Below are 27,737 nucleotides of genomic sequence, written 5' to 3'. Positions count from 1 at the left end.
TTGGGGTGGAGTCTTTTGGGTTTTCTATGTACAGTATCATGTCATCAGCGAAGAGGGAGAGTTTGACTACTACTTTGCCAATTTGAATGCCTTTAATGTCTTTTTGTTGTCTGATTGCTGAGGCGAGGACTTCTAGTACTATGTTGAACAGCAGTGGTGAGAGTGGACATCCCTGTTGTGTTCCTGAGCTTAGGGGAAAGGCCCTCAGTTTTTCCCTGTTGAGAATGATATTTGCTGTGGGCTTTTTATAGATGCCTTTTAAGATGATGAGGAATGTTCCCTCTTTTCCTACACTCTGAAGAGTTTTGATCAGGAATGGATGCTGTATTTTGTCAAATGCTTTCTCTGCATCTATTGAGAGGATCATATGGTTCTTGTTTTTTCTCTTGCTGATATGATGAATCACATTGATTATTTTACGAGTGTTGAACCAGCCTTGCATCCCGGGGATAAACCCAATTGGTCATGGTGAATAATCTTCTTAATGTACTGTTGTATCCTATTGGCTAGTATCTTGTTGAGAATTTTTGCATCCATGTTCATCAGGGATATTGGTGTATCATTTTCCTTTTTGGCGGGGTCTTCATGTAGTTTTGAAATTAAGGTTGTGCTGCCCCCATAAAATGAGTTTGGAAGTATTCTGCCCCTTTCTATCCTGCGGAACAGCTTCAGTAGAATAGGTGTGGTTCTTTCTTTCTTTATTTTATTTTTTAAAAATTTTTATGTATTTATGATAGTCACATACACACACACAGAGAGAGAGAGAGAGAGAGAGAGAGAGAGAGAGGCAGAGACACAGGCAGAGGGAGAAGCAGGCTCCATGCACCGGGAGCCCGACGTGGGATTCGATCCTGGGTCTCCAGGATCACGCCCTAGGCCAAAGGCAGGCACCAAACTGCTGCACCACCTAGGGATCCCGTGGTTCTTTCTTTAAACGTTTGATAGAATTCCCCTGGGAAACCATCTGGCCCTGTTCTTTTGTGTCTTGGGAGGTTTTTGATGACTGCTTCAATTTCCTCTCTGGTTATTGGCCTGTTCAGGTTTTCTATTTTTTCCAGTTCCAGTTTTGGTAGTTTGTAGTTTTCCAGAAATGCATCTATTTCTTCTAGTTTGCATAATTTATTGGTGTTTAGCTGCTCATGATATGTTTTTAAAATCGTTTGTATTTCCTTGGTATTGGTGATCTCTCCTTTTTCATTCGTGATATTATTAATTTGAATCTTTGTTGTCTTTAATAAGGCTCACTAATGGTTTATCTATCTTATTAAGTCTTTCAAAGAACAAATTCCTGGTTTTGTTGATCTGTTCCATAGTTCTTCTGTTCTCTATTTAATTGGGTTCTGCTCAAATCCTTATTAGTTCTCTTCTTCTGATGGGTGTAGGATCTATTTGCTGTTTTTCTCCAGCTCCTTTAGGTGCAAGGTTAGCTTTGTATTTCAGTTCTTTCCAGTTTTTGAATGGATGCTTGTATTGCGACGTATTTCCCCCTTAGGACTGCTTTTGCTGGATCCCAAAGATTTTGAATGGTTGTATCTTCATTCTCATTAGTTTCCATGAATCTTTTTAATTCTTCTCTAATTTCCTGGTTGACCCTTTCATCTTTTAGCGATGGTCCTTAACCTCCACGTGTTTGAAATCCTTCCAAACTTCTTGTGATTTAGTTCTAGTTTCAAAGCATTATGGTCTGAAAATATGCAGGTGACAATCCCAATCTTTTGGTATCGGTTCAGACCTGATTTGTGACCCAGTATGTGGTCTATTCTGGAGAAAGTTCCATGTGCACTTGAGAAGAATGTGTATTCAGTTGCATTTGGATGTAAAGTTTTATAAATATCTGTGAAATCCATCTGGTCCAGTGTATCATTTACAGCTCTTGTTTCTTTGGGGTGTTGTGCTTAGAATATCTGTCATTTACAGAAAGTACCATGCTGAAGTCTCCCAGTATAAGTGTATTATTATCTAAGTATGTCTTAACTTTGGTTATTAATTGATTGATATACTTGGCAGCTCCCACATTCGGGGCATAAATATTCATGATTGTTAAATCCTCTTATTGGATAGATCCTTTAAGTATGATATAGTGTCCCTCTTCATCTCTCACTACAGTCTTTGGGATAAACTTTAGTTTACCTGATATAAGGATGGTTACCCCTGCTTTCTTTTGAGGGCCATTTGAATGGTAAATATTCTCCAAGCTTTTATTTTTAGGCTGTAGGTGTCCTTAGTCTAAAATGAGTCTCTTGTAGACAGCAAATAGATGGGTCTTGCTTTTTTATCCAGTCTGAAACCCTCTGCCTTTTGATGGGATCATTAAGCCCATTCACTTTTAGAGTTACTATTGAAAGATATGAATTTAGTGTCATCATAATACCTAATCAGTACCTGTTTTTGTGGATTGTTTTCTTGGACTTCCTCTTTCTTTTAGAGAGTCCCCCTTAATATTTCTTGCAGAGCTGGTTTGGTGGTCACATATCCTTTCAATGTCTGGCTATCTTGGAAGCTCTTTATCTCTCCTTCTATTCTGTTTTTTATTTTAATAAATTTATTTTTTATTGGTGTTCAATTTGTCAACATACAGAATAACACCCAGTGCTCATCCCATCAAGTGCCCATCTCAGTAAACATCACATACAACTAGAAAATACACCATTGATAATTTCAATCATGAAAACAAACTTCTAAATAAAACATAATTTGATAACTTCTGCTTCCATTTATGGCAAGCTAGATACTTCAGACCAAGTCTTTCACCAAGGATATCATGTTGAATGAAATATTTTACAAATCTTAAAAGCATCAATGGGTTAAAAAAAATTTAAAGAACTGACAAATTAGTAAAAAATTACCAAGTCAAAATCAAGAAGGGAGCACCATGGAGTTGACTCTCTTGTATTCAAGATTTATTAATGAGAGCCTTGCTGGATAGATTATTCTTGGCTGCATGTTCTTCTCATTTAAGACCCTGAATATATCCTTCCAGGCCATTCTGACCTGCCAGGTCTCTGTGGAGAGGTGTGTTGTTATTCTAATACTTTTCCCCGTATAAGTTAGGGATGTCTTGTCTCTTGCTGCTTTAAGGATCTTCTCTTTATCTTTGGAATTTGCTAATTTCACTATTAAATGTCAGGGTGTGAACAGTTTTTATTTTAGCGGGGGCTCTCTATCTTCTGGATCTGAGTGTTTCCCTCCGCATGTTAGGGAGGTTCTCAGCTATGATTTGTTCACATACACTCTGGACCTCTGTCCCTTTCGGTGCCTTCTGGAACCCCAATTTATACGTTGATTTTTTTTTCCTTCTGAGGCTGTCATTTATTTCCCTTAACTTTTCCTCATGGTCTTTTAATTGTTTTTCTCTTTTTTCCTCAGCTTCTTTCCTAGCCATCAATTTGTCTTCTATGTCACTCACTTGTTCTTCTACCTCATTAACCCTTGTCATTAGGACCTCCAGTTTGGATTGCATCTCATTTAATTGAATTTTAATTTCGGCCTGATTAGATCTAAATTCTGCAGTCATGAAGTCTCTTGAGTCCTTTATGCTTTTTTCTAGAGCCACGAGTGGCTTTATAATTTTCCTTCTGAATTGGCTTTCTGACATTGAATTGTAATCCACATTTTGTAACTCAGTGGGAGAGAGTACTATTTCTGATTCTTTCATTTGTGGTGAGTTCTTTCTAGTCATTTTGCTCAGTGCAGAGTGGCTGAAAAGTTGCACTGGAAAAGGGAAGAAAAAAGAAGCAAACAAAAAACCACAAAGAAAAAACAACAACAAAAAACAAACACGGAGGGGTATCCTCTGGTTCTATATACTGTAAATCCCTCGACTTCCCCTGAAGCTTTCCAGTGTTGCTTGGTTAAGAACTTGCTCTTCCACTGTCCTTCCAGCTGGTTCTGGGGGAGGGGTATGCTGTGCTGATTCTCAGGTATGTGCACCTGGGGGAGCTGCTCCGCCCCCTGCCAGGTGCACAGCTCTGTGGGAGCTGTTTTATCCTGTGGGGACTGTTCCCTGGCGGCTCCACCCTCCCAGGCACAGGGTGACACCTGGAGGAACAACAACAGTGGCAGCGGCCAGCCCTGGAATCAGCTCCCGCAGTAACTACCGCAGTCTCCCAGTCTGCACTGGCCTGGATGCTCCGGGGGTGGGGGGTGGGGTGGGGGTGGCACTGACTTGCACAGCTCAGGGGCGCCCGGCGGCAGGAGCGTTCTCGCTGTCCTGGGCCCTCCTGGCCTCTGCCTGTCCCAAGGCGAGAGCAGGATCCTGGACTGTGTCCCCCGGTGCCCTGGGATCTGGGGCCTGCGCTGCTGGAATTGCACTCCGGGGCCACCTGAGCTGCTCCCGAGACCCTGCTGGGCGCGGGCTCCAGCCCTCGGCCTGTGGTGTGTGGGGCCCTCTCCCCTGGGGTGCACTTCCTCTGTTAGTGACCCCGGGAACCTGGGGTCTCCACTGCCCCTCCTGGGATCCTGCCTGAGTTTCCTGCGAGCGCCTTTCCATCCAGGAAGATTTTGAAAGTTCTTGCTTCTCCAGGACTGAGCTTTCCTGTCCTGGAGGTTCTCCTAGCTTCTCGCAGGGGCCCCTCCCCCACTGGGTTATTATTTATTTATTTATTTTCTGTCTTCCTACCTTGTTAGAAGCACACTCTTCTCTCTGTAGCGTTCCAGCTGTTCTCTTTAAATCTCAGGCCAAATTTGTAGGTTTTCAGGATGATTTGAAAGTTATGTAAGTTGGTGGGGACAGGTGACTTGGGGACCCTACTCTTCTGCCATCTTGCCAATATAGAGCCTTACAAAGCTCCTCAAATAGGACTAAATATGGACTCTGCCCAATTCACTTCTCAAAGTAATTGGCTCCTTGGTCTATAGAAGGCCCACCCTTCTATATCCATAAACTAGCCCCTTCCTGCTCCTTTCCCATATCCTCAGCTCAAGTGGACAAACAGCCACAGGCAGATGGTGTTTCAGGAGGGCTAATGGCAGGACCACGGATAGGGTTAGGTGAGAAGTGACTACTCCTGGCCTCTCTTGCCTTCAGAAACCAGCCATCTCTAGCTCCCCACCTCATTTTGTCCCAGAGCTTTTTATCCAGTCTCTGACCTAGGCTTCAATTTGTGTCCATTGACAAAATTAACCATACCGGATAATTGTGTAGCAGAAATTCCATTGCTGTCCCTTACTCTCTTCAGGCATGCTCCTGGCATTCCTTCAGGATTTGCTTTATGTCCTAGTGGTATTCATTTTACCTGAAGATTCAGCAGGCTTATGCTTGCTTCCTGGTGATTTTTTTTCCCCTAGTGAGATACCCAAAGCCATTTTGAGCAGGTTTTTTGATGGGCAGCAAACCTCTTTGCTTTAGGAGCTGGCAGAGCAATGCCCAAACCCTTGGGTTGAGCACTTGGTTTGCAATCTCCTGGAGAATTTTCCATCTCCTATCTTGTTTTTGAATCCATTGGAGGAATCCTAAAACAAGAACCTTTTAGGGTGAAAATTAGAGTATGGTTTCTTGCCTCTTGAAATGGCATTAAGTCATAGATATTTCAGGCTACCGATGACCCTTTTGTGGCAAGGAAAGAACCTATTTTCCTTCCATATTTTATTTTTAGATTTTTATTTTTTTAATAATGGCGATGATTATTACAATGAGTTATCATTTAGTAAACACTTGTTACTTGCTAGAGACCCTGCTAGGTGTTTTGTCTAATTTACATAACACTATTAAAAATCATATCCTGCAATAAGATAGAGATGCTGAAGCTTATAAAGGTTCAGTAAATTTTCAAGGTTGTGAAATGGAAGAGAAAGAGTCAGCAAAGTAGATCTTTGCAACCCAGTAGCCATATTGGGAAATTCTCATCCTCTCTGGCTGCTGAAATTTTGTACAGACTGTTCCCTTAGCCTAAAATGTTCTCCAAACAGCTTTTTTAAAAAATAAATTTATTTTTTTTGGTGTTCAATTTGCCAACATATAGAACAACACCCAGTGCCCATCCCATCGAGTGCCCCCCTCAGTGCCTATCACCCAGTCACCCCCACCTCCCACCCACCTCCCTTTCTACCACCCCTAGTTCATTTCCCAGAGTTAGGAGTCTCTCATTCCAAACAGCTTTTCTTACAGAGAAGTCCTTTTCATTGTTGAGAAGTGTTTTTACAGACAGAGTTCTTTATTCATCTATGAAATCATCTTCTATGGTATCCAATTACCTTTCTTCTTGTCTGTGGTACATTTATCAGAGTCTGATTATCTCAGTGTTTTTTTACTTGTGAAATGTCTATTTATACTTCTGGAATGAAAACTTCATGAAGCCTGAGACCTTAGCTTTCTCTTTATTGTATTTCCAAACCTGAGCATACTTCTTTATTAGTAAATGCTCAGTAAATGTTTATTAAATGAACAACTGAGCCTGACAGAAAAATACCTAAGAGTACGGATGGTCTTTAGAGCCAAGAAAATGAGAGTCCCTACCCAGGATTTCAAACTAATGGATTATTCACACACAAGGTGAAATACTCCAAATAGAGGATGCCTGAACAAAAAAATGGGTTTTCTTGAACTACTTGATCAACTAGCTTTATTTATGGAAATCAGCCTTCTGTTTGTAGGACTATTTAACCCAGAATAAGAGCCCAAATATAGTCTTTCCCTTCCCCACAAAAATTAAAACCTCTGTTCCCTGGGGAGAAGACTTAAATTTAGGAAGAAATCTCCTTGGGTCACATGACAGTTTTAAGAATGTCAGAGGGTGGAGATACTGTTACTTGAAGTCAGTTGTACCCTACTTCATCAGCATAGAGCTTCTCTGCTACTGTGATGGGGCTTGAGGATAACTGAGTCCACACAAACAAGTGTTAACTAGGCACTGCTTATTCCAAGGCAATGCAGGGCAGGAATAAGACCCATGATCTTATAGTCCATTATCTATTGCATTTCCCACAGCAGTTCATGGATGTCTGTTTTCTGTCTCAGGCCAAAGCTACTGCCCCACAAACTTTTTGGTCACTTACCATCCCCATGTTCTCCAGAGTTTCAATCTCTATCTTTGAGTACCCATAGAGGATACCTTTGAGATTGATCTTGGGGAAGGCAGCTGGCAGTTATACTCGCCTACCATTTGAATTTAAGAGCAATGTTGGCCTCACATCTGGAAAGACCTTTAAAGATGCTCAGGGCTCAATCTTCAACAGTCTTTCACAATTACCCTTGTGATACTAACAGGCTTTTCTAGGACTTCATGTTGGAGGTCCTTGTATGTGATACTGTGTTGCTGAACTTTGAAAAATATTTTCACTTGTGTATATATTTACCTACAACCACGCTGAAACCTTAACATAAATCTTTCAATAGCACTCTGTGGATAGAGGTAGAGTCTGAGTAGGAAGCTATTTTGTATTGTATTTGAAACAGAAATCTCACTGTGTGTCACAAAGGCTGTGGAAGAACTTAGCTATGAATGTTCTAAAAGTAAATCCTTGGTTTGGGGCTGAGAATGTCCCTTTAGGTAACAAATAACAGCCATTCTTTAAGAGTGAGTTTAGAGAAGAACTGAGGGGAGAACAGCCTCGGGGAACAGAGATGGAGAATGGAACCTCCACACAAGAGATCCTAACAACTCAGGTTCACACAATGAACACTTAGCTGAGTGGCTACCATTCTTCCAGGAAAATTGCTTTTTCTGCTTACTCTTAGAACCCAAAGCTGTTCAGAATTTTATCGTTGCAAGGGCTAGGCAGTTGGTAATATATCCCTTATATTCTCTTCTATTCTGATTCCAGGAGTTGAGAGAGAGGGAGAGAGAAGTAGCTTAGAGTAGAAACCTAAATTCTCTATCCATAACCAGACTTCACATAAAAGCAAGCTGCTACAGAGAAATTGGGAAAACTGGGTTGTAACCATGTCTTTAGTCTAGAGCAGTCTTAAGCTAGTCTTAAGCTTGTGCTGTCTCCCTTCCCATAAAAAATCACTGATTTGTGAGGAGTGCCTATGTTAACATCAAGAGAGTGGTTCTGCCTTTAGGTTGCACTTTGAACTCAGTTGGTATAAGACCCATCTGACACTAGGTCTTTCAGATTTACATAGGTCTTTCAGATTTACATAGATGCACTAGATAGTCGGTCCCCCATGTCTTCTGTTCTATAATGAGAAAGAAAGGCATTGCTGAGCTGCATACTGAGGATCATAAAGGTATGTGGCTTTCATTTTCAAATGTCTGAGCAGTCTTTGGAAAATAAGTCTTTGCAGAAGGGTTTAAATTCTTTAGAGGTATTAACTCTTCCCACAGGACTGACTTGACTGGGGAACATGAATTGAAGATTTTTCAGTGATATTCCCCATAGTTGAATTAGAATATGTTCTCCAAAGAACAGATGCCAAGGTGGAACGAGATGTGTCAAAGGTTGCTTCATTTAGGGGGAAATGCCTGTAAAGGAAAATACAAAGGCATCGTGAGACTTGAACCGTGAAATTACAGTGCAGGTCTGATCTCTGGGAGGGAGGGAGGCAAGAAGGTTTTAGATTTCATGCATTTCTAAGAACATTTTGGCAAGGCTACAACGAATTCTTGTGCCAACGGCATCCATAAGAGGAGTCCAGTGTCTTTCAAGAGTGGGTCTGCCTTTTAGTGCTATGCTCATTCATTGGCTGGAAGCCACCACTGAAAGTGGAACCTAGGCAGTACCATGGATTTCTGAGCACAGTGATAGAGGCTTTCAGTCAAACTCTCTGCAGTCAGATATGAGCAGCACATTTTCATGGCCACCATAATCCATTCTTGTACTGTACAGCTGCCCTTCAGATTTTGAGAGCAACACCTCCATTGTTCCCATGAGCCCTTGCTGAGGGTAAATTAGAACAAGAAGGTTGGAGGGAGAACTGCAGCTCCAGTCTCTAAACCTATCTGAACCACAACTGTCCCTCATCTTCTCCCAGTCTATTTGGAATTCCTTTCACCCTCAGCTATCACCACTGCAAATCTTGGCTTACCTGATGAAAGAACACAATTCTTCATCTCTGAGGAGGCTAAACCCTTGGTAATCATACTCTTCTCATTTGGGGATCATTGCATATGTACATTCCTGCTTATAATATGGCATGGGTACTAGAAAATGCCCAAATGAATCCCCCGGCTTCTCATTTAGTTTCCTCCTGTGTGCATTGCATAATGCAGCTGCCTTTATCAATTAGATCAGTTACTCTTGTCAGTATGGGAATTCCTCTTCTTACCTGTTGGTCCCTAAGCACTAGAGTCCAACACAGAGTGATGACAACTGTAACTTATAGTTCAACAGAACTCTTGCTCTAAACTTCTGAGGATCAGGACTTCCAATACAGCAGAACCAAGAATTCCTGGGACAGGAAATGAAAGTCCTCTAGTAGATCAAAGGCTATAGAATATTCCTCATTCTCCCTCTTGTTCCTGAACTCCTGTATGCTGCTGGGGACTTCGCACCAGACAGATATGACTTCCTGCAAATATGGCATCTTAAAGGATGGTAGTCTACTTTTGTGAAGTGTTGCCTCTGAGCTGCTTTTCTAGCTATCTTTAGAAGACTGCTCCAGGATTCTGAGGCTACCTGTTCCTGGTTGGTAAAGTAATGTTAATTCTTCCAGTGGATACCCATGGCCATGAGTCCTATCCTGCATATCCTATCCTTCAGGACATATCCTGAAGAATGTCCACTCTTGTTACTGTGTCCTGTAGGATTGCCTGCCTGTAGATCAGGCATTCATGAAGCCCTCAAAGTAGTGCTGACCAAGACTCTGTGGACAAGAAAGGCAAAGCCATACCTATAAGTACATCTCATAAGCAGTACAGACCTTCAGTGTAGTTGACTTCCTGTCATATGGCCTCCTTGAGGAATAATAGTTGTATGTCTGGGTTTCAGCATTGATCTCTATTGCTGACCTTCAGAGGCCGCAGTATCTAGTCAACCTTGGTCAGTGGGCCTCTACTTGGTTGGGCCCACACAGTCTCCTTTGCTGTTATTGCTGCCACTCTAATAACCCATCATACCAGTTCTGAGCTGACCACTGATGAATGTCAACTGGCAAATCAATGGCTTAGTTGTTTAGAGCCTCTTCTTGTGTATGCTTTATACAGATAAGTTTTCCATTTGGGCCCAACTCCCATATGCCCATCTTTATGCCTCCCAGACCTCTTTGCCTTAAATCTCCTGTCTTTTAATCTCTAAGTCCCTGCCTGAAGATTTAGATTCTCCTCTTGGACCATTTGACCTTTTACAGAGTATGAATGACCAGTTGTACCATTTGAAGTTGTGCCAATTGGGAAGGCTTTGATTCTCTACTCCTTCAAAGCCTCAGGGACAGTATGTATATAACTCTAATGCATCTGCCATCCATTTCAGGCTATGCTGTTCTGTATGGATAGATACTTTTGTGATTTGTACTTCATAACTGACTTCCCAGACCTGCATGTACACATGCAGGCTAAGGAATGTTGTGAGACTCATACTGTGTGGATAACTTTGGGAGCCTAATTGTTTAAAATATATTATCTGGCCTCCAGGTCAGGACTGGCTCTTTTGTTCTTGATGCCAAGAGGTATAAATATTGTCTTATATCCTCTTCTCCAGGCTATGTTGGGACCCCAGAATGGAATCTGGGAAGGGAGGCAGACACACATAGCCCAGGCTCCTCGAAAATATAGAAACATGCTAATGTATTAACAGGCTGCTCCAAACTACACATAGGGTTTGAAATGAAACATTTGTTCACCTATTTGTCCTATAAATCTGGCCCTTTTGGGGATGGTCTGTTGAAAGTCTCTCCTGAGGGGAGGATTCTCTCTCTGCCCAGGCCTCTTAATCAGGACTCCAGCCTGGCTGTTTCCATGGGGCTTCCCCAGTTAATGAGGTTGGCTATTGTAAGTATCTGATTTGTTGTAACTTTGCCTTATTCTCATTTATTGCCTACTATTGCCTTGATCTATGTGTAGGTTCCTATAATTAGTTTTCTTTCCTTTTCTAAGCCAAAACACAGCTATTAAAATCTTTCGTGTGGAATCCATGCCTTCCCAAACCATAATATAAACAAATCTCTGGCTTTTTCCTCTCTCAGTTGGCTTAACAGACCCCTTCATAAGGTCATTGATGTGATCTGGAGGAGAAGGACTGGTGCAAATTCCATGGAAGACCTGAGTCTCGGATACCTGCTTATGCAACTTATGTCCTCTGGTCTGTCCAAGTTTGCCTTGGTGGGTCTGACAGACCCAACTCACAATGGGCAGTTCTGGATGCATGATCAATTTTCCCATGGCCAAATGCTCTGTCTCTACCAGGGTGTAGTAAAATGGCAGCAGTTAATTATTGAAAGTTAACTTTGTGTGGTGACATGGCCTGACCCAAATACTATGGGCATGTGTAGTCATTCTATAAGCTTCATGCTGTTTCTCTTCCCATTACTGATACCTTTTAACATCTGAGTCTGCCAGGTCCTAAGGCCTAAGTGGCAGTGATGTGAGCACCACAGCCTGAACCTGCAATGGAGCCTTTTCCTGCTCTGGGCCCACTCAAAGCGGGAAGCCTTCCACATCTTCTGGTATGTGAGACTAAGCAGGATTCCTAAGTGAGGAATACATTATCTCCAGAATTCAATATGGCCTACCATGCATTATTTTCTCTTTGTGGTAGAATTTGTAGGATGAAGATCTTTTCTTTAGTAACACTTCTTTAACATTGGACCCCTGAAAACATTCACTGAAGTGCTATGTTCCTGAATATTCTTAGTGTTTGTCTCTTCCTCTAGAGCATGTGTTTTACTAAGGCTTTCACTGTCCATCTCTCTTTTTTTTTTTTTTTTGCCTAATCAGCACCTCATTGTTGGATCATTGGATGTTCTATGGGATAGCTAGTCCTCTTAGGACTGTATTATGGTACAGAAAGGAAGAGTTAACGTACTCTCAGGGAAACCCAGGAGTATTGTCTATCACATGTGAATGGAAACTGTTTTCCATCTTTTCCTATCACTGGAATGAAAAACCGTACATCTGCCAACTTGTTGAATTCTCTACTATGGACCTGGAAGCATTTTTTAAAAACAATTTTGGAGAGAAATTTTGGAGATTTTCATTTGGACTTACCCTCTGCTTGCTCTTATCTCACAGGCCAGGTACATGTGGTTATTCTAACTCTAGTATGGTAGTTGTAATCAGTCACTTAAGTGGCTGAAGAAATGACTACCAAGTGGGTTTGTGGAACCAGGACATACGGAGAACTGGACTTTCACCAGGTCCCCTTACTAATGGGACTCTACTACCTAGAGTAGAGCCCCAATTCTAATTGAGGGACCATGATTATGCTTTCAGTTTCTCAGTATCAATGTCAAGTCAAACTGTTTAATAATCTTCAATGTCTAGGTATTCTCTTCCCCGTACAAAATAGCCTAAACAAATGGCCATAGTTACCTCTAGGGAATATCTCAGGGCATCATGGAATAGAATCATGGTTTTGCAGAGTCCTTCCCCTTAGGGGTCTAGGTACCTCTTGGGTTAATGAGTTCTAGATCAGAAATTGGCACAGGGAACTGAACAAGAGATTGACTATTGCAGTCACCATCCCCAGCCTTCTATCCATTTTACTTCTTTCTTTAAATGGTAAGCAGAGCCTTGCTGGCTGCCCATCTGTTTTGGCCTTTAGGGTAGAATACACTCAGATAGTTCTACAACTTCCTGGGGGCCAAACCCCCTTGAATTTACCAGTTCTTAGAGTAATTTCAGTCTTCTGACATGTGGTCCAATGTTTCCACTTGGCCTCTTTCTGCCTTATCCTCATAGATCTTAATGAGCCCACACCTGGAACTACCTTTGCTGCCATCAGGCCCGGTATACAGAGAACCAGCATTGAACTTCTCAGTGGTGCTGGTGCCAATTTCACCAGGTTATAATGGTTTTGAATGTTGTGTTTTGTGTCCTCCAACTGAATATAATTTTCTGATCTTCTGTCCATACAATAACAATCTGTTAAAAGAGGACTACTTCCCTGTATTTTGACCTTCCTCCAGGGCAACTTAAGCATTTTCACTTTGCTGATTGTTAGTTATATTTTCAGGCTTAAAGGAGCCACTCTAGCAGTGAGTTTACACTAACTCCTAGGGTCCTTGCAAGCATAAATAATCCCACATCCCAAGAAAGTGCCCACCAAGTTTTTCTTTTTTTCTTTTTAAATCTAGTCTTAAGATTCCATTATATACCCCTTGATACTCCCCAAACCATTCCCAGGGTATTCTTGTCTCTTGTAAGTAGGTATGTGCCCTGCCTATCCCCAGAAATAGTATGCTTACTTAACTGTAGTTATAAGCATTAGCAGCCAGAAGGAGAGGCGGGGGTGGCTCCTGAGGGGAACACCTGTTGCCTCACAGATGTTATCCCTTACTAGGGAAAGTGCATAACCTCTGAAAGCTGAAGAATTTAGGGGTATCTACAGTGCCTATATCTTCAAGGGCAGGCATCCAGATGTCTCCATACCATGTTTTGGTGTCCCAGGTTTTCCAAAATAGAACCCTGATCTTATTTGAGCATTCAAATGCTTCTGGTGCTCTGTGCCTCTAACAATGGTCTCTGATTTGCCTGTCAGCTGTATATAATTGCAGGATATATGGATCTCTTCATAATTTGCCACTGTGGCACTCACACTTAACTCTTAACTGCTTGTTAACAGCCCTCATTCCTACTAGTCTTTAGCAAGGTATCAGTGCAAGTTAGAAAAACCACATACCAGGGTCTTTGTAGGCTGTACCACCATGTTTTTCAAATGCTTGTCATCATACCTACAACAGTGCTTCCCTCTACTGGGATGTTTTCTTAGTTTGCCACCAGTGAAATATTTAGCAATTGAGCCACCATCTTGTGTGATAGTACTACCTATACCCTACATACTAAGTAGAGTGGCATCCTCAACCAAGGCAGTCAGTGAGCCAGTCAGATCCCCATTTTACTTACTGCTTTCTCTGACCACTTATGGTCCTCCAAGAAGCAAACTAAGGGATGGGATTAGACATGTGAGATTTATTAGAAGCTATGCCTATGAGGGAAATGCAGAGGGAGCCAGATGCTGGGCAAGCAATCAGATCACAAGTCCAGTCTGATCTCTGTAAAAGACTGCAGGAGGCTAAGGAAGGAAAGGACTCAGACTTCACTGTAATTTATAAAAGCACCAGCAAGGTGAATGAGGAGCCCTGGAACCATAGCTACCTGTCATAAGGGTTGCATCTTGCAGGAATGGGTCTACCTTACAACCCTGTAATGCCTAGTCACTGGCTAGGAGCTGGTTGTGAGGAAATGTGACTTTGGCAGAATATGGTGATGGATTTTAGATTTTTAGATGGCAAGATCTAAGGCTGTCAGTTGATCATACTCCTACCATGGGAGGTCTAGTTAGAGGCATATTTAGAAGTTGCCACAACAATCCCCATGGTTTGTGTATATTGTCTAAACCACTTAATCTTTCTGGTTAGGTTGCCAACTGAATGCTTCTTGGCTACATCCAGACTTGATGATATTAAGATACATAGGATTTCAGAGGCACCTGGGTGGCTCAGTAGGATAAGTGTCCCACTCTTAATTCCCACCACCCCCCATCCTCCCCCAGGCCATGATCTCAGGGCCATGACATTGAGCTTTGCATTGGGATCTGTGATCAGCAATGAATTTACTCAAGATTCTCTCTCTCTCTCCCTGCTCACATGTGTGCTGTCTCTCTCCATAAATAAAATCTTGAATATGTAAGACCTTAGAATTGAGGGAGAGAGTCTAATATTCCATAGCCAGTCTGACCGAATTCAGTCTTTGGAGTATAAAGGCAAATTCATGTGCTAGGCTGAATTCTGAAGGTTAGGTGCCATAAATTGGGTCCAAGTTTATGTCCAACTCCCTTGAGCATATTTTCCTTCAGAAAACTAAATGCTCTACACTGAAGAAATGTTAGAAATCTGGTTTATTCTCCAATTTTTAACCTGGTGGTTAAATGCTAGAGCTTCAGCGATAGAGCAAAGCCCAAAGACCTAGAACTTTCTTGGACTCCTTAAACAAGATGGCCCTGAGAGCTAGTGAGCACATACTTAGCACTAACTCTAAACCTCTTCCCTTGCTTCCCATTCATGGTGGGGATGGGAAAAATAGGACTTTGCTTATGATGCTTTTTCCATTCATATGGAGAATACTTGATTTAGACATAAGGTTCAGGAAAATGAAACTAAACCCATGACGGAGGGTTAGAATGGGATAGAGGTTAGATATTAGATATTAGAAGATATTAGAAGATATTAGAGGTTAGATATTAGAAGAAATATGAATATAATCAGAACCCTAAATGATCCCACATCCTAAATATCCCAAAAGTGAGGCAATTAACTGGAATAGACAAAGCAAATTGATAATTCCTTTTTTTCTGGTTGTCATGTAGTGATCTTTCCCTTGTACTTGACTATTTCCCTTCATGCTAAGCTCTGTGATCATTTGTTGTACACCTGAAGCTTAGTAGACTCAACATCTTCCTGTCTAGTTATAATTAAGGATTTGTAATTGAACTCAGACTGAATCCAGCTCTACACTTGGGACAGGAGACTGGTCTGTGGATTCCCAGGTGGGAATACGGAAGTATAGTGTCTGCTTTACAAGGAACATGAAATACACAACCATTCAGACTTTGGGGAAGAGGCTTTTTGGCTTTTCCATGGCTGACTAAAATGAGGGCCAGAAGGACTAGCGGTTTTGGAGGTTTAAACTGCTGAATTCCTGATTTTACCTGTTGTAAACTGAGTCACTTGGACAATTCTATCACTTCTGGGAATGTCATCTGCCAAGCAGGGATAATAATGCCTACCTATACAGTGTGGTTATAATAAATACATTGGTAATTATTAATTTCAACAGCTACTTAAGTAGCAAAGTGCTTTATACTTCTAAATACTTAACTAATACTTAATTTGGAAAGAAAAGTCAATGTTTCTAGACTTAATAGGGTGAAGTTATGAGTTCTATCCTGTGATTTATTCAAAAGACCACACCTCATGATCAGGGGCCTTACAGGTAGGCCCAGGGAGAGCTCCTGTGGGAAGGGGAGGTTCTCTTCATGGAGTCGTCACATGCTTCAGGCTACCTGATGGGAGTGGGTCTACAGGGGAGGTACAGGGTCATGTTGAGACCTGGTTGTCTTGCCTCATTAAGCTGACATTTTTTTCCAGGCCATGTTCTCCTAGAACGCTCCATTCTTTCTTAGCACACGTACTTTTTAGCAGCATCTTTTTTAAAGGTTTAAAAAAAATGCTTTGCTTATTGCTAAGGCTGTTTTAATGAAATCCAGTTTTCTAGGATTTACTTAACACATACATTCTACTCAGCATCTTTTCTGTGTATCCTATAACACAATATGTTATAAATGCTAAAGCATTTGAGCTACATGCCTTAGAGACCTTATATGCAGTTTGGAAATAGGACAAAATACCTTTTATAATGTGTAAAATGTGAACAATACTACCAACCTCATAAGATGTTAGGACATCTGTAAGAATTACATGAGAGCTGATTGAACACAAATTGCTATTTGTATTACTATAGCAATACAAATAGTATTTGACAGGTCAAATACCCTTTAGTCATTAAAAAAAGCCTCAAACTACCCTTAGAATTTAGAGTTGTCCATTTTTAGCATTCCTTTGGAATCACAAACCTGGAGAACACTGGGCCCAACATCTCAGACTGCTTGAAGTTCCCATCTCGTAAGATGCCCACTGTATTTCAATCCCTTCTCTGTGTGCTTGTTTGAGAAGAAAGTTAAGTCATTTGATCTTGGTTTCTATCTTGAGGATTTGGAGAAGCCGCTCTCGGATCTGCTTGGTGCGGACAGCATAGACAATGGGATTGAGGATTGGAGGAATGAGGAGGTAGAAGTTGGCCAGTAGAGTGTGGATTGGAGGAGGCACCTGGTGACCAAATCGATGAATGAGAGAAGAAACAGCAATAGGAACATAAAAGATCAGAATGGCACAGATGTGAGAACCACATGTTCCCAGGGTTTTAAGCCTGGCCTCTGGTGTGGCCAGCCCCATCACAGCCCGGAAAATCATCACATAAGAGGCAGCAATGGCTGTTGAGTCCAGGATCAGGACCAGAAAGCCAATGCTCAGCCCATAGACATTGTTGACCCTGCTGTCACCACAGGTCAAGGTGACCACAGCCATGTGCTCACAGTAGGAGTGGGAGATGACACGAGATTTGTAAAGGGGCAGCCGCAGGCGGATCATCAAAGGCAGGGGTCCGATGTAGAGTACACCCCGGAGGAGGGCAGCCAGCCCCAAACGTCCTACCACAGTATGAGTGAGCACTGTAGTGTGATGGAGTGGGTTGCAGATGGCTACATAGCGGTCAAAAGCCATGGCAAGGAAGATGCCGGACTCAACTGTGGCAAAGCAGTGGATGAGGAACATTTGAGCTAGGCAGGCATCCAGGCCAATGTCTCTAGTGCCAAACCAGAAGATTCCCAGCAGTTTGGGCATAGTAGAAGTAGACAGAATCAGGTCGATGACAGCCAACATACACAGGAAGAAATACATGGGCTGATGCAGGCTATGCTCCACCTTTACCACAGCCAGAATGGTGACATTCCCCACCACAGCAACTAGGTACATGGAGCCAAAGGGGATGGAAAGCCAGATATGTAGGGACTCCAGCCCTGGGATGCCAGTGAGCTGGAAGGAGCTGGGTACTGAGCAGACATTATGAGAAGTGAGCATGATTCATAAATGAACCTTCTCACTTGTGCCCCAAAATGTAGTAGAAACTTTTTCTAGAAATAAAAAACAAGAATATTAAGTTCTATAATAAGGAATAGGCTCATTGATGCTATAAAGTTTCTTAGAGGAAATTATGGAACAAAGTCATAGTATAAATGTCATGTTATTACTTTCATGGTATTGAAAAAATTTGCCAGGCACATGCTAACTACATATTTGAATGAATGTAAAAGTATCTCTTTGTAATAGGGCTCAGAGTAATGTTCTTCTGTCCATAAATGAAATGACCTGAGGCAGACTGGTACCTATTTAATCATTTAACTCTGCAGGTAGGCTATGTAATATCTCCCAGGATTATATTAGAATGTCTCAAAATGAGAGCTCCTTGGAAAGCGACATGTTGATGCTGAAAGCTAGAATTATAGAGTCCTGAGACTGTCTAGGTTCTATAGTAAATCAAGGTTTAAGCTGGAGGCCAGCATTTGCTAATAGATGAGCTGAAATATTTAATCTACAGGCCAAAGTAGAGACATGGGCCAGTGAAGAAGGAGCACTTTGGAGGATGGAAACAAAGGGATTCCTGAAAGATGAAAGCTGCTGAATATAGCTCCCTTTTTTTTGTCTGCCCAGAGGCAGGTCCTTGCAAGGACCTTCTTCTTTTATGGAGACTCAATAGAAGATAAGATTGGAGAAACAATCCAATCATGAAATGGGCAAAAGACATGAACAGAAATCTCACAGAGGAAGACATAGACATGGCCAACAAGCACATGAGAAAATGCTCTGCATCACTGGCCATCAGGAAAATACAAATCAAAGCCACAATGAGATACCACCTCACACCAGTGAGAATGGGGAAAATTAACAAGGCAGGAAACAACAAATGTTGGAGAGGATGTGGAGAAAGGGGAACCCTCTTGCACTGTTGGTGGGAATGTGAACTGGTACAGCCACTCTGGAAAACTGTGTGAGGTTCCTCAAAGAGTGAAAAATAGACCCTACCACCCAGCAATTGCGCTACTGGGGATTTACCCCAAAGATACAGATGCAGTGAAATGCCGGGACACCTGCACTCCAATGCTTATAGCAGCAATGTCCACAATAGCCAAACTGTGGAAGGAGCCTTGGTGTACATTGAAAGATGAATGGATAAAGAAGATGTGGTTTATGTATACAATGGAATATTACTCAGCCATTAGAAATGACAAATACTCACCATTTGCTTCGACGTGGAGGAACCTGGAGGGTATTATGCTGAGTGAAATAAGTCAATCGGAGAAGGACAAACATTATATGGTCTCATTCATTTGGGGAATGTGAAAATTAGTGAAAGGTAATAAAGGGAAAGGAGGGAAAATGAGTGAAAATATCAGAGGGTAACAAAACATGAGAGACACCTAACTCTGGGAAATGAACAAGGGGTAGTGGAAAGGGAGGTGGGCGGGGGGTTTGGTGACTGGGTGATGGGCACTGAGGGGGGTACTTGACGGGATGAGCACTGGGTGTTATGCTAAATGTTGGAAAATTGAACTCAAATAAAAAAAAAAAGATTGGAGAGACAAAGAGAGTTATCCCCAGGAAGGAAGAAAACACATTCAGTTCTGAGTGGCAAGAACCTAGAGGATGAGTATTGGCTAGAGAAGAAATGCCTTACTTAGTCATTAAAAAGGGATATTTGTATTTTGAAAAAGACATAGGAACAGTGTTTTTTTTCCCAGGATCTAAAGGATCATACCAGAATGTGGATCTGTATTAGGGAAATGTCAAGGGATGTGGAAAAAGCACGAAAGCTTTGTTTTCTACATTTTATGCCTTGTTGGGTTGAATATAGTAGGGTAATTAGTAATCTGGCCTTTGGATTTTTCCAGATCTGGCTTCAGATTGTGGCCATAGGAGCTGAGGCAAATGAAGTTATCCTATAAATTACATGAATGACTTTGTTTCACAGCAAACTTTAACACATGTGGCCTAGAGGAGGCATAAGGATTAAAGGAGAATGCAATGTCTAACACACATTAACTCTAAACATTATCTCTTTTTAGTTGTTGAAAATAATGTTCAAAACTAAAAATACATCCACTAAAGTTCAAAAAAACTTTGGAATGTCTACCTCTGTAGGTAGCCATGGTACTACGATAATGACAATCAGTAGTGACTTTATCCCATAAAATTCCTCTCCATGAGCTGGATTTCCCCTCTACCTCAAGGTTCTCCTGGATTATTACAAATGAGAACAGAGTACTGGAAATTGCAGTGAAAAGGGATGATAAGAGGGCTGAATCAGTGGGGCTGGGGCAAGACCAGAGCACACAGGTACCAGCCTGTGATTGAAGTGACCAGGGGAGCTCAGGTAAGGGGAACCTGTCCTGGTTTTTTCACCATGTGCTAGTTATTCTCAATTTTCCCCTCTGGAGCTCTTAGGTCCTGAGAATCTGGATGATGGAATGCATCATCCAGATTCCCTTCTCTTGTGATTTCTAGGTGGGCTCAGCCAATATGAGGTACCAGTAGGAGATAAGAAAGTAAGACTAGAGATTAGGAATTTGTTCCCTAGTTCCCTTCCTGCCAGGCACATATGGCACAGCCATGGTGTTCTACCAAAGTACCAGTTCCTGAAGAGTGACCCCCTCCTGTTTTCTGGCAATAGCATCTTCCCTTTTGTGGTCAGGCCTGAGTTAGGTAGTTCTGTGCAAGTTTGGTCCTGGGGCTTCATGATCCCCTTGTCAGTTTCCTTAACCCATCCCAAGCCTCTGCAGATAGTCACTTCAATTGCCCCATTCACCAGGCCACTGGTTTGGATGGGTCAGACCAGATACCAATAGTGTACAATCTTCACTCAGTATTGTCCTTGTAAAGCTGTCTGCTTCCTCAAAAGGGCACATAATCTGAAAGTTGACAACTTCACTGAATGAGTTCTAAAGTCAAAAGAATGATAATCTCCTGGTAGTCAAGGGTTAATTGACCTTTACTTCTAGACTTAACTGGCCTTCATAACCTGATGTTATACTAACCAAAGGCAAATCATGTGGAGAATAATCTTGTTTGTTCTAGAAAAGGAAGAGTACTTGCATGGAAAAATTATCAGGACTTGCCAAGTCAATGTCTTCTATTCCCATGTTCTTCCCCCTCATAGCAGTTACCCTCCTCCTGTGTTAGTGAAGCAATTTCAACAGTCTCTTTGCTTTTGATGCCATCTGAGTCCCATCACTACTGAGTCACCCTGGGGCAGCAGTTCCCTTCCATACTTGGGCAAAGAAATCCTTTGGAGGATTTTACAGCTCAAGGGATATGCAAGGTTAAAGATAGCTAGGGAATTCTAGAAACCAGAAGTAATTTCTTTTGAAAGCTAGTAGGGTTCTGCTATATCACAGACCTTCTTAGAGAGAAGCCATATATCTTCATTCCTCTGGATTGGCCTCATGCCTTGAAGAGGTGGATTTGACTCTTACCCCTTCTTTTTCCTCTCCTATACCTGACAACATACAGAGCTATTTTCCAAATGGCAGCTTCCTCTCCATGTCTTACTCTTCCTATCAATCTCCAGGAACACCTCATAAGACCGAAGAGAGTATCCATGACTGGAGAGCTACACTTCCACTATAAAATGGGATTGGGCTGAGCCTTGGTTGACTTTGCCAGCCTCCATCCTTTCCCTAAGAGCCTGACCTTCCTTAACTTATGCCTCCCTAGTCAGAAGCAACCTTCACACTTTAAATACAACAGAAGGAGGCTATTGAAGCTTGTGCTTGGAGTGGCTGTGAGGATATGAGGTGTCACAACATTTCAAATGGACCCCCGAATTCTATACAAATACATCTGCCAACACCAACCACAGCTTTTTAATATTCTTCACCCTTCCTACCATACCTTCCAACAAGACTGAATTTTTCCGCTTCCCAACTGTCATGTTCTTTTTTGCCTCTGAGCATTACCCAATGCTCTTTCCTGATGCTGGGATGGTGTACTCTTCCTCACCTAGCTAATCCTTACATATGCACCTTGCCATGACTTAGATATCCCCTTAAACCTACTCTAACCCTCAGTCTGTGCCCGTGCCTGTCTTTATACTGTACACACAGTGCTCTGAACTGCCTGATCTCATACATGATTCCCCAAACAGAACCTGTTTCATAAGTGTAAGAAGCAAGCCTAACTTATTTTCTAGTGTAATCCCTGTGCTAGCACAGTGCCTGGCTATGTTGAATGAGAATAACCTATTGCCTGGAGGTGTTTCAGAGGGTTTTGGCACTAGTGAACTAGACATCACTTCAGACTCCTTGAGTGTGGCTTTGTGTGGATTCTACCCTTCAAGTCCCCTTCAGAGAATTCCTTCCCGTGGAGTCTTGTCTTGAAGATTTCTACAGGAGTACAATCAGAAGTAGGATGCCTAAGGGTCCTAAGGCTATTCATCCTAAAAGGCTTGGAACCCTTCCTAATGACCTCTGTTAGTCGTCTAGATTCCTCTTTATAAGATGCTCTTACCTGGGCTGGGTAGTGTCAGAGTAAGAGCCTGGGGCTCTAGCAAATATCTATAAGGCCTGGTACTTATAAGCATTCTGTTCAGGGGTCGGGGGAATTCCATCTGGACTTGTTAACCTTCCCACTTCCCTCAGTGGAGAAGTAAAATAGCATGCTTTGTCCCAGAGGAATACAAAACCTAAACTTAAACACAGATATGCCTACTATGTCAGGGTTGATCCAAGGAGGTCTAGGGAGAATACTTTGAGTCTTGATCCCTTTGGCTCAAGTCCTCCTCTTGTGGGTTGTATTTGACCTCCTTGGAGTCTGCAGGTATTCTAAAGACACCAAATAGAAATCAGGCCTTTCTAGAGAAGGGATGAAGAATCTCCTTGGAATTAGAGATCAGCCTGCTGTAAATCTCTAATGAAGTTTGATATTCTTGGTTTGAGACACTATCATCCACTACAAATCCGACTTAAGACAATGGCTATTCCCAAAAAATTATACTGTAGAGGTTTTTCTCCCCACTCTGGTTTATATTGTGAGTAGTAGACCCCATGGACTTGTAGGTAGAGGAGTGCATCTCTTTTACATCTTTCTGAACCTAACCTTTTCAACCTAGTATCCCATTCCTCAGAAAAGATAAGCCAAATTGAGAAAGTGGTTTCTCTTGGTGTATCCAAATGGATGCTCATGGATTGTTGGGCAACATGATTTAGAACATGGGGCAAGACATGGCCTTGCAGGCTCCAAAAGCATGGTTTTTGCAAGCCAGTCTATCCATATTCCCACTGTATGACCTTGAATAAGATTTCTTTTTTTCCACGTGTAAAGTAGGAATAATGCTCTCTGGGTAGTTCTCATAATTGAGATACTGTATAGAAAGGAGCTTGTAAGAAACATGTCAGGTGCTTCATAAACTGCATTGTTATCACTGTTACTGCTATTTTGTGTCTTTGGGAAGCCTTATATCTCATTAGCCTGGGAGATCTCCTAATTGTCTCCTTTAGACCAGGAACCAATATGGTAAGGGTAGTGGCTAATGCAGTAAAATCAGTACAGTAAGGCTCTCATTTTTACTCCTATTCCCCTTTCAGGTACTCTATTTTCCAGCACATCACGAAAAGCTAGGAACCTCTAGAAGTTTACTCTCTGGTCCCCAACCTTAACTTGACATTCTATGTAAAACTGCTTGTCCTTGCTGCATTCTGCAGAGTTATTTCTTGCTCTTGTGCCTGTACATGTGTAATGCCCTCTGTCAAGTAATAGGAATGTCATTCCACAGGGATCCATATCTGGAAACTTGGTTCGGTAAATGCCACCTCCAATTGAACTCTGCCTTTAAGCTTAAAGTTTTACAAACAATCCAATCATGAAATGGGCAAAAGACATGAACAGAAATCTCACAGAGGAAGACATAGACATGGCCAACAAGCACATGAGAAAATGCTCTGCATCACTTGCCATCAGGGAAATACAGATCAAAACCACAATGAGATACCACCTCACACCAGTGAGAATGGGGAAAATTAACAAGGCAGGAAACAACAAATGTTGGAGAGGATGCGGAGAAAGGTGCAGTGCAGTCCCTCCTGCACTGTTGGTGGGAATGTGAACTGGTGCAGCCACTCTGGAAAAATGTGTGGAGGTTCCTCAAAGAGTTAAAAATAGACCTGCCCTATGACCCAGCAGTTGCACTGTTGGGGATTTACCCCAAAGATACAGATGCAATGAAACGCCAGGACACCTGCACCCCGATGTTTCTAGCAGCAATGTCCATAATAGCCAAACTGTGGAAGGAGCCTTGGTGTCCATCGAAAGATGAATGGATAAAGATGTGGTTTATGTATAGAATGGAATATTACTCAGCCGTTAGAAATGACAAATACCCACCATTTGTTTCAATGTGGTTGGAACTGGAGGGTATTATGCTGAGTGAAATAAGTCAATCGGAGAAGGACAAACATTATATGTTCTCATTCATTTGGGGAATATAAATAATAGTGAAAGGGAATAGAGGGGAAGGGAGAAGAAATGGGTAGGAAGTATCAGAAAGGGAGACAGAACATGAGACTCCTAACTCTGGGAAATGAACTAGGGGTGGTGGAAGGGGAGGTGGGCGGGGGGTGGGGGTGACTGGGTCGTGGGCACTGAGGTGGGCACTTGACGGGATGAGCACTGGGTGTTATGCTAAATGTTGGAAAATTGAACTCAAATAAAAAAAAAAGATTGGAGAGACAAAGAGAGTTATCCCCAGGAAGGAAGAAAACACATTCAGTTCTGAGTGGCAAGAACCTAGAGGATGAGTATTGGCTAGAGAAGAAATGCCTTACTTAGTCATTAAAAAGGGATATTTGTATTTTGAAAAAGACATAGGAACAGTGTTTTTTTTCCCAGGATCTAAAGGATCATACCAGAATGTGGATCTGTATTAGGGAAATGTCAAGGGATGTGGAAAAAGCACGAAAGCTTTGTTTTCTACATTTTATGCCTTGTTGGGTTGAATATAGTAGGGTAATTAGTAATCTGGCCTTTGGATTTTTCCAGATCTGGCTTCAGATTGTGGCCATAGGAGCTGAGGCAAATGAAGTTATCCTATAAATTACATGAATGACTTTGTTTCACAGCAAACTTTAACACATGTGGCCTAGAGGAGGCATAAGGATTAAAGGAGAATGCAATGTCTAACACACATTAACTCTAAACATTATCTCTTTTTAGTTGTTGAAAATAATGTTCAAAACTAAAAATACATCCACTAAAGTTCAAAAAAACTTTGGAATGTCTACCTCTGTAGGTAGCCATGGTACTACGATAATGACAATCAGTAGTGACTTTATCCCATAAAATTCCTCTCCATGAGCTGGATTTCCCCTCTACCTCAAGGTTCTCCTGGATTATTACAAATGAGAACAGAGTACTGGAAATTGCAGTGAAAAGGGATGATAAGAGGGCTGAATCAGTGGGGCTGGGGCAAGACCAGAGCACACAGGTACCAGCCTGTGATTGAAGTGACCAGGGGAGCTCAGGTAAGGGGAACCTGTCCTGGTTTTTTCACCATGTGCTAGTTATTCTCAATTTTCCCCTCTGGAGCTCTTAGGTCCTGAGAATCTGGATGATGGAATGCATCATCCAGATTCCCTTCTCTTGTGATTTCTAGGTGGGCTCAGCCAATATGAGGTACCAGTAGGAGATAAGAAAGTAAGACTAGAGATTAGGAATTTGTTCCCTAGTTCCCTTCCTGCCAGGCACATATGGCACAGCCATGGTGTTCTACCAAAGTACCAGTTCCTGAAGAGTGATCCCCTCCTGTTTTCTGGCAATAGCATCTTCCCTTTTGTGGTCAGGCCTGAGTTAGGTAATTCTGTGCAAGTTTGGTCCTGGGGCTTCATGATCCCCTTGTCAGTTTCCTTAACCCATCCCAAGCCTCTGCAGATAGTCACTTCAATTGCCCCATTCACCAGGCCACTGGTTTGGATGGGTCAGACCAGATACCAATAGTGTACAATCTTCACTCAGTATTGTCCTTGTAAAGCTGTCTGCTTCCTCAAAAGGGCACATAATCTGAAAGTTGACAACTTCACTGAATGAGTTCTAAAGTCAAAAGAATGATAATCTCCTGGTAGTCAAGGGTTAATTGACCTTTACTTCTAGACTTAACTGGCCTTCATAACCTGATGTTATACTAACCAAAGGCAAATCATGTGGAGAATAATCTTGTTTGTTCTAGAAAAGGAAGAGTACTTGCATGGAAAAATTATCAGGACTTGCCAAGTCAATGTCTTCTATTCCCATGTTCTTCCCCCTCATAGCAGTTACCCTCCTCCTGTGTTAGTGAAGCAATTTCAACAGTCTCTTTGCTTTTGATGCCATCTGAGTCCCATCACTACTGAGTCACCCTGGGGCAGCAGTTCCCTTCCATACTTTGGGCAAAGAAATCCTTTGGAGGATTTTACAGCTCAAGGGATATGCAAGGTTAAAGATAGCTAGGGAATTCTAGAAACCAGAAGTAATTTCTTTTGAAAGCTAGTAGGGTTCTGCTATATCACAGACCTTCTTAGAGAGAAGCCATATATCTTCATTCCTCTGGATTGGCCTCATGCCTTGAAGAGGTGGATTTGACTCTTACCCCTTCTTTTTCCTCTCCTATACCTGACAACATACAGAGCTATTTTCCAAATGGCAGCTTCCTCTCCATGTCTTACTCTTCCTATCAATCTCCAGGAACACCTCATAAGACTGAAGAGAGTATCCATGACTGGAGAGCTACACTTCCACTATAAAATGGGATTGGGCTGAGCCTTGGTTGACTTTGCCAGCCTCCATCCTTTCCCTAAGAGCCTGACCTTCCTTAACTTATGCCTCCCTAGTCAGAAGCAACCTTCACACTTTAAATACAACAGAAGGAGGCTACTGAAGCTTGTGCTTGGAGTGGCTGTGAGGATATGAGGTGTCACAACATTTCAAATGGACCCCCGAATTCTATACAAATACATCTGCCAACACCAACCACAGCTTTTTAATATTCTTCACCCTTCCTACCATACCTTCCAACAAGACTGAATTTTTCCGCTTCCCAACTGTCATGTTCTTTTATGCCTCTGAGCATTACCCAATGTTCTTTCCTGATGCTGGGATGGTGTACTCTTCCTCACCTAGCTAATCCTTACATATGCACCTTGCCATGACTTAGATATCCCCTTAAACCTACTCTAACCCTCAGTCTGTGCCCTGTGCCTGTCTTTATACTGTACACACAGTGCTCTGAACTGCCTGATCTCATACATGATTCCCCAAACAGAACCTGTTTCATAAGTGTAAGAAGCAAGCCTAACTTATTTTCTAGTGTAATCCCTGTGCTAGCACAGTGCCTGGCTATGTCGAATGAGAATAACCTATTGCCTGGAGGTGTTTCAGAGGGTTTTGGCACTAGTGAACTAGACATCACTTCAGACTCCTTGAGTGTGGCTTTGTGTGGATTCAAGTCCCCTTCAGAGAATTCCTTCCCGTGGAGTCTTGTCTTGAAGATTTCTACAGGAGTACAATCAGAAGTAGGATGCCTAAGGGTCCTAAGGCTATTCATCCTAAAAGGCTTGGAACCCTTCCTAATGACCTCTGTTAGTCGTCTAGATTCCTCTTTATAAGATGCTCTTACCTGGGCTGGGTAGTGTCAGAGTAAGAGCCTGGGGCTCTACAAATATCTATAAGGCCTGGTACTTATAAGCATTCTGTTCAGGGGTCGGGGGAATTCCATCTGGACTTGTTAACCTTCCCACTTCCCTCAGTGGAGAAGTAAAATAGCATGCTTTGTCCCAGAGGAATACAAAACCTAAACTTAAACACAGATATGCCTACTATGTCAGGGTTGATCCAAGGAGGTCTAGGGAGAATACTTTGAGTCTTGATCCCTTTGGCTCAAGTCCTCCTCTTGTGGGTTGTATTTGACCTCCTTGGAGTCTGCAGGTATTCTAAAGACACCAAATAGAAATCAGGCCTTTCTAGAGAAGGGATGAAGAATCTCCTTGGAATTAGAGATCAGCCTGCT

General features: G+C 42.1%; 1 protein-coding gene across 1 annotated transcript; it reads right to left on the bottom strand.

Moving 5' to 3' along the window:
• Positions 1–16,777: 16,777 nt before the first annotated feature.
• On the bottom strand, positions 16,778–17,731 carry LOC121475953 (olfactory receptor 52M1). The gene has a single exon (XM_041729636.1). The coding sequence runs from the start codon at positions 17,729–17,731 to the stop codon at positions 16,778–16,780; it is 954 nt and encodes a 317-aa protein (XP_041585570.1).
• Positions 17,732–27,737: the final 10,006 nt, after the last annotated feature.

This window comes from Vulpes lagopus, chromosome 15 (genome assembly GCF_018345385.1).
Source record: "Vulpes lagopus strain Blue_001 chromosome 15, ASM1834538v1, whole genome shotgun sequence".
Classification (NCBI taxonomy): Eukaryota; Metazoa; Chordata; class Mammalia; order Carnivora; family Canidae; genus Vulpes; species Vulpes lagopus.
The sequence above is the reverse complement of the archived record's forward strand: the minus strand, read 5'-3'. Positions and strand labels throughout refer to the sequence as shown.

Bases quoted from the DNA above. Each gene is read 5' to 3' on its own strand.
- LOC121475953 (XM_041729636.1), bottom strand. From the start codon at position 17,731: ATGCTCACTTCTCATAATGTCTGCTCAGTACCCAGCTCCTTCCAGCTC.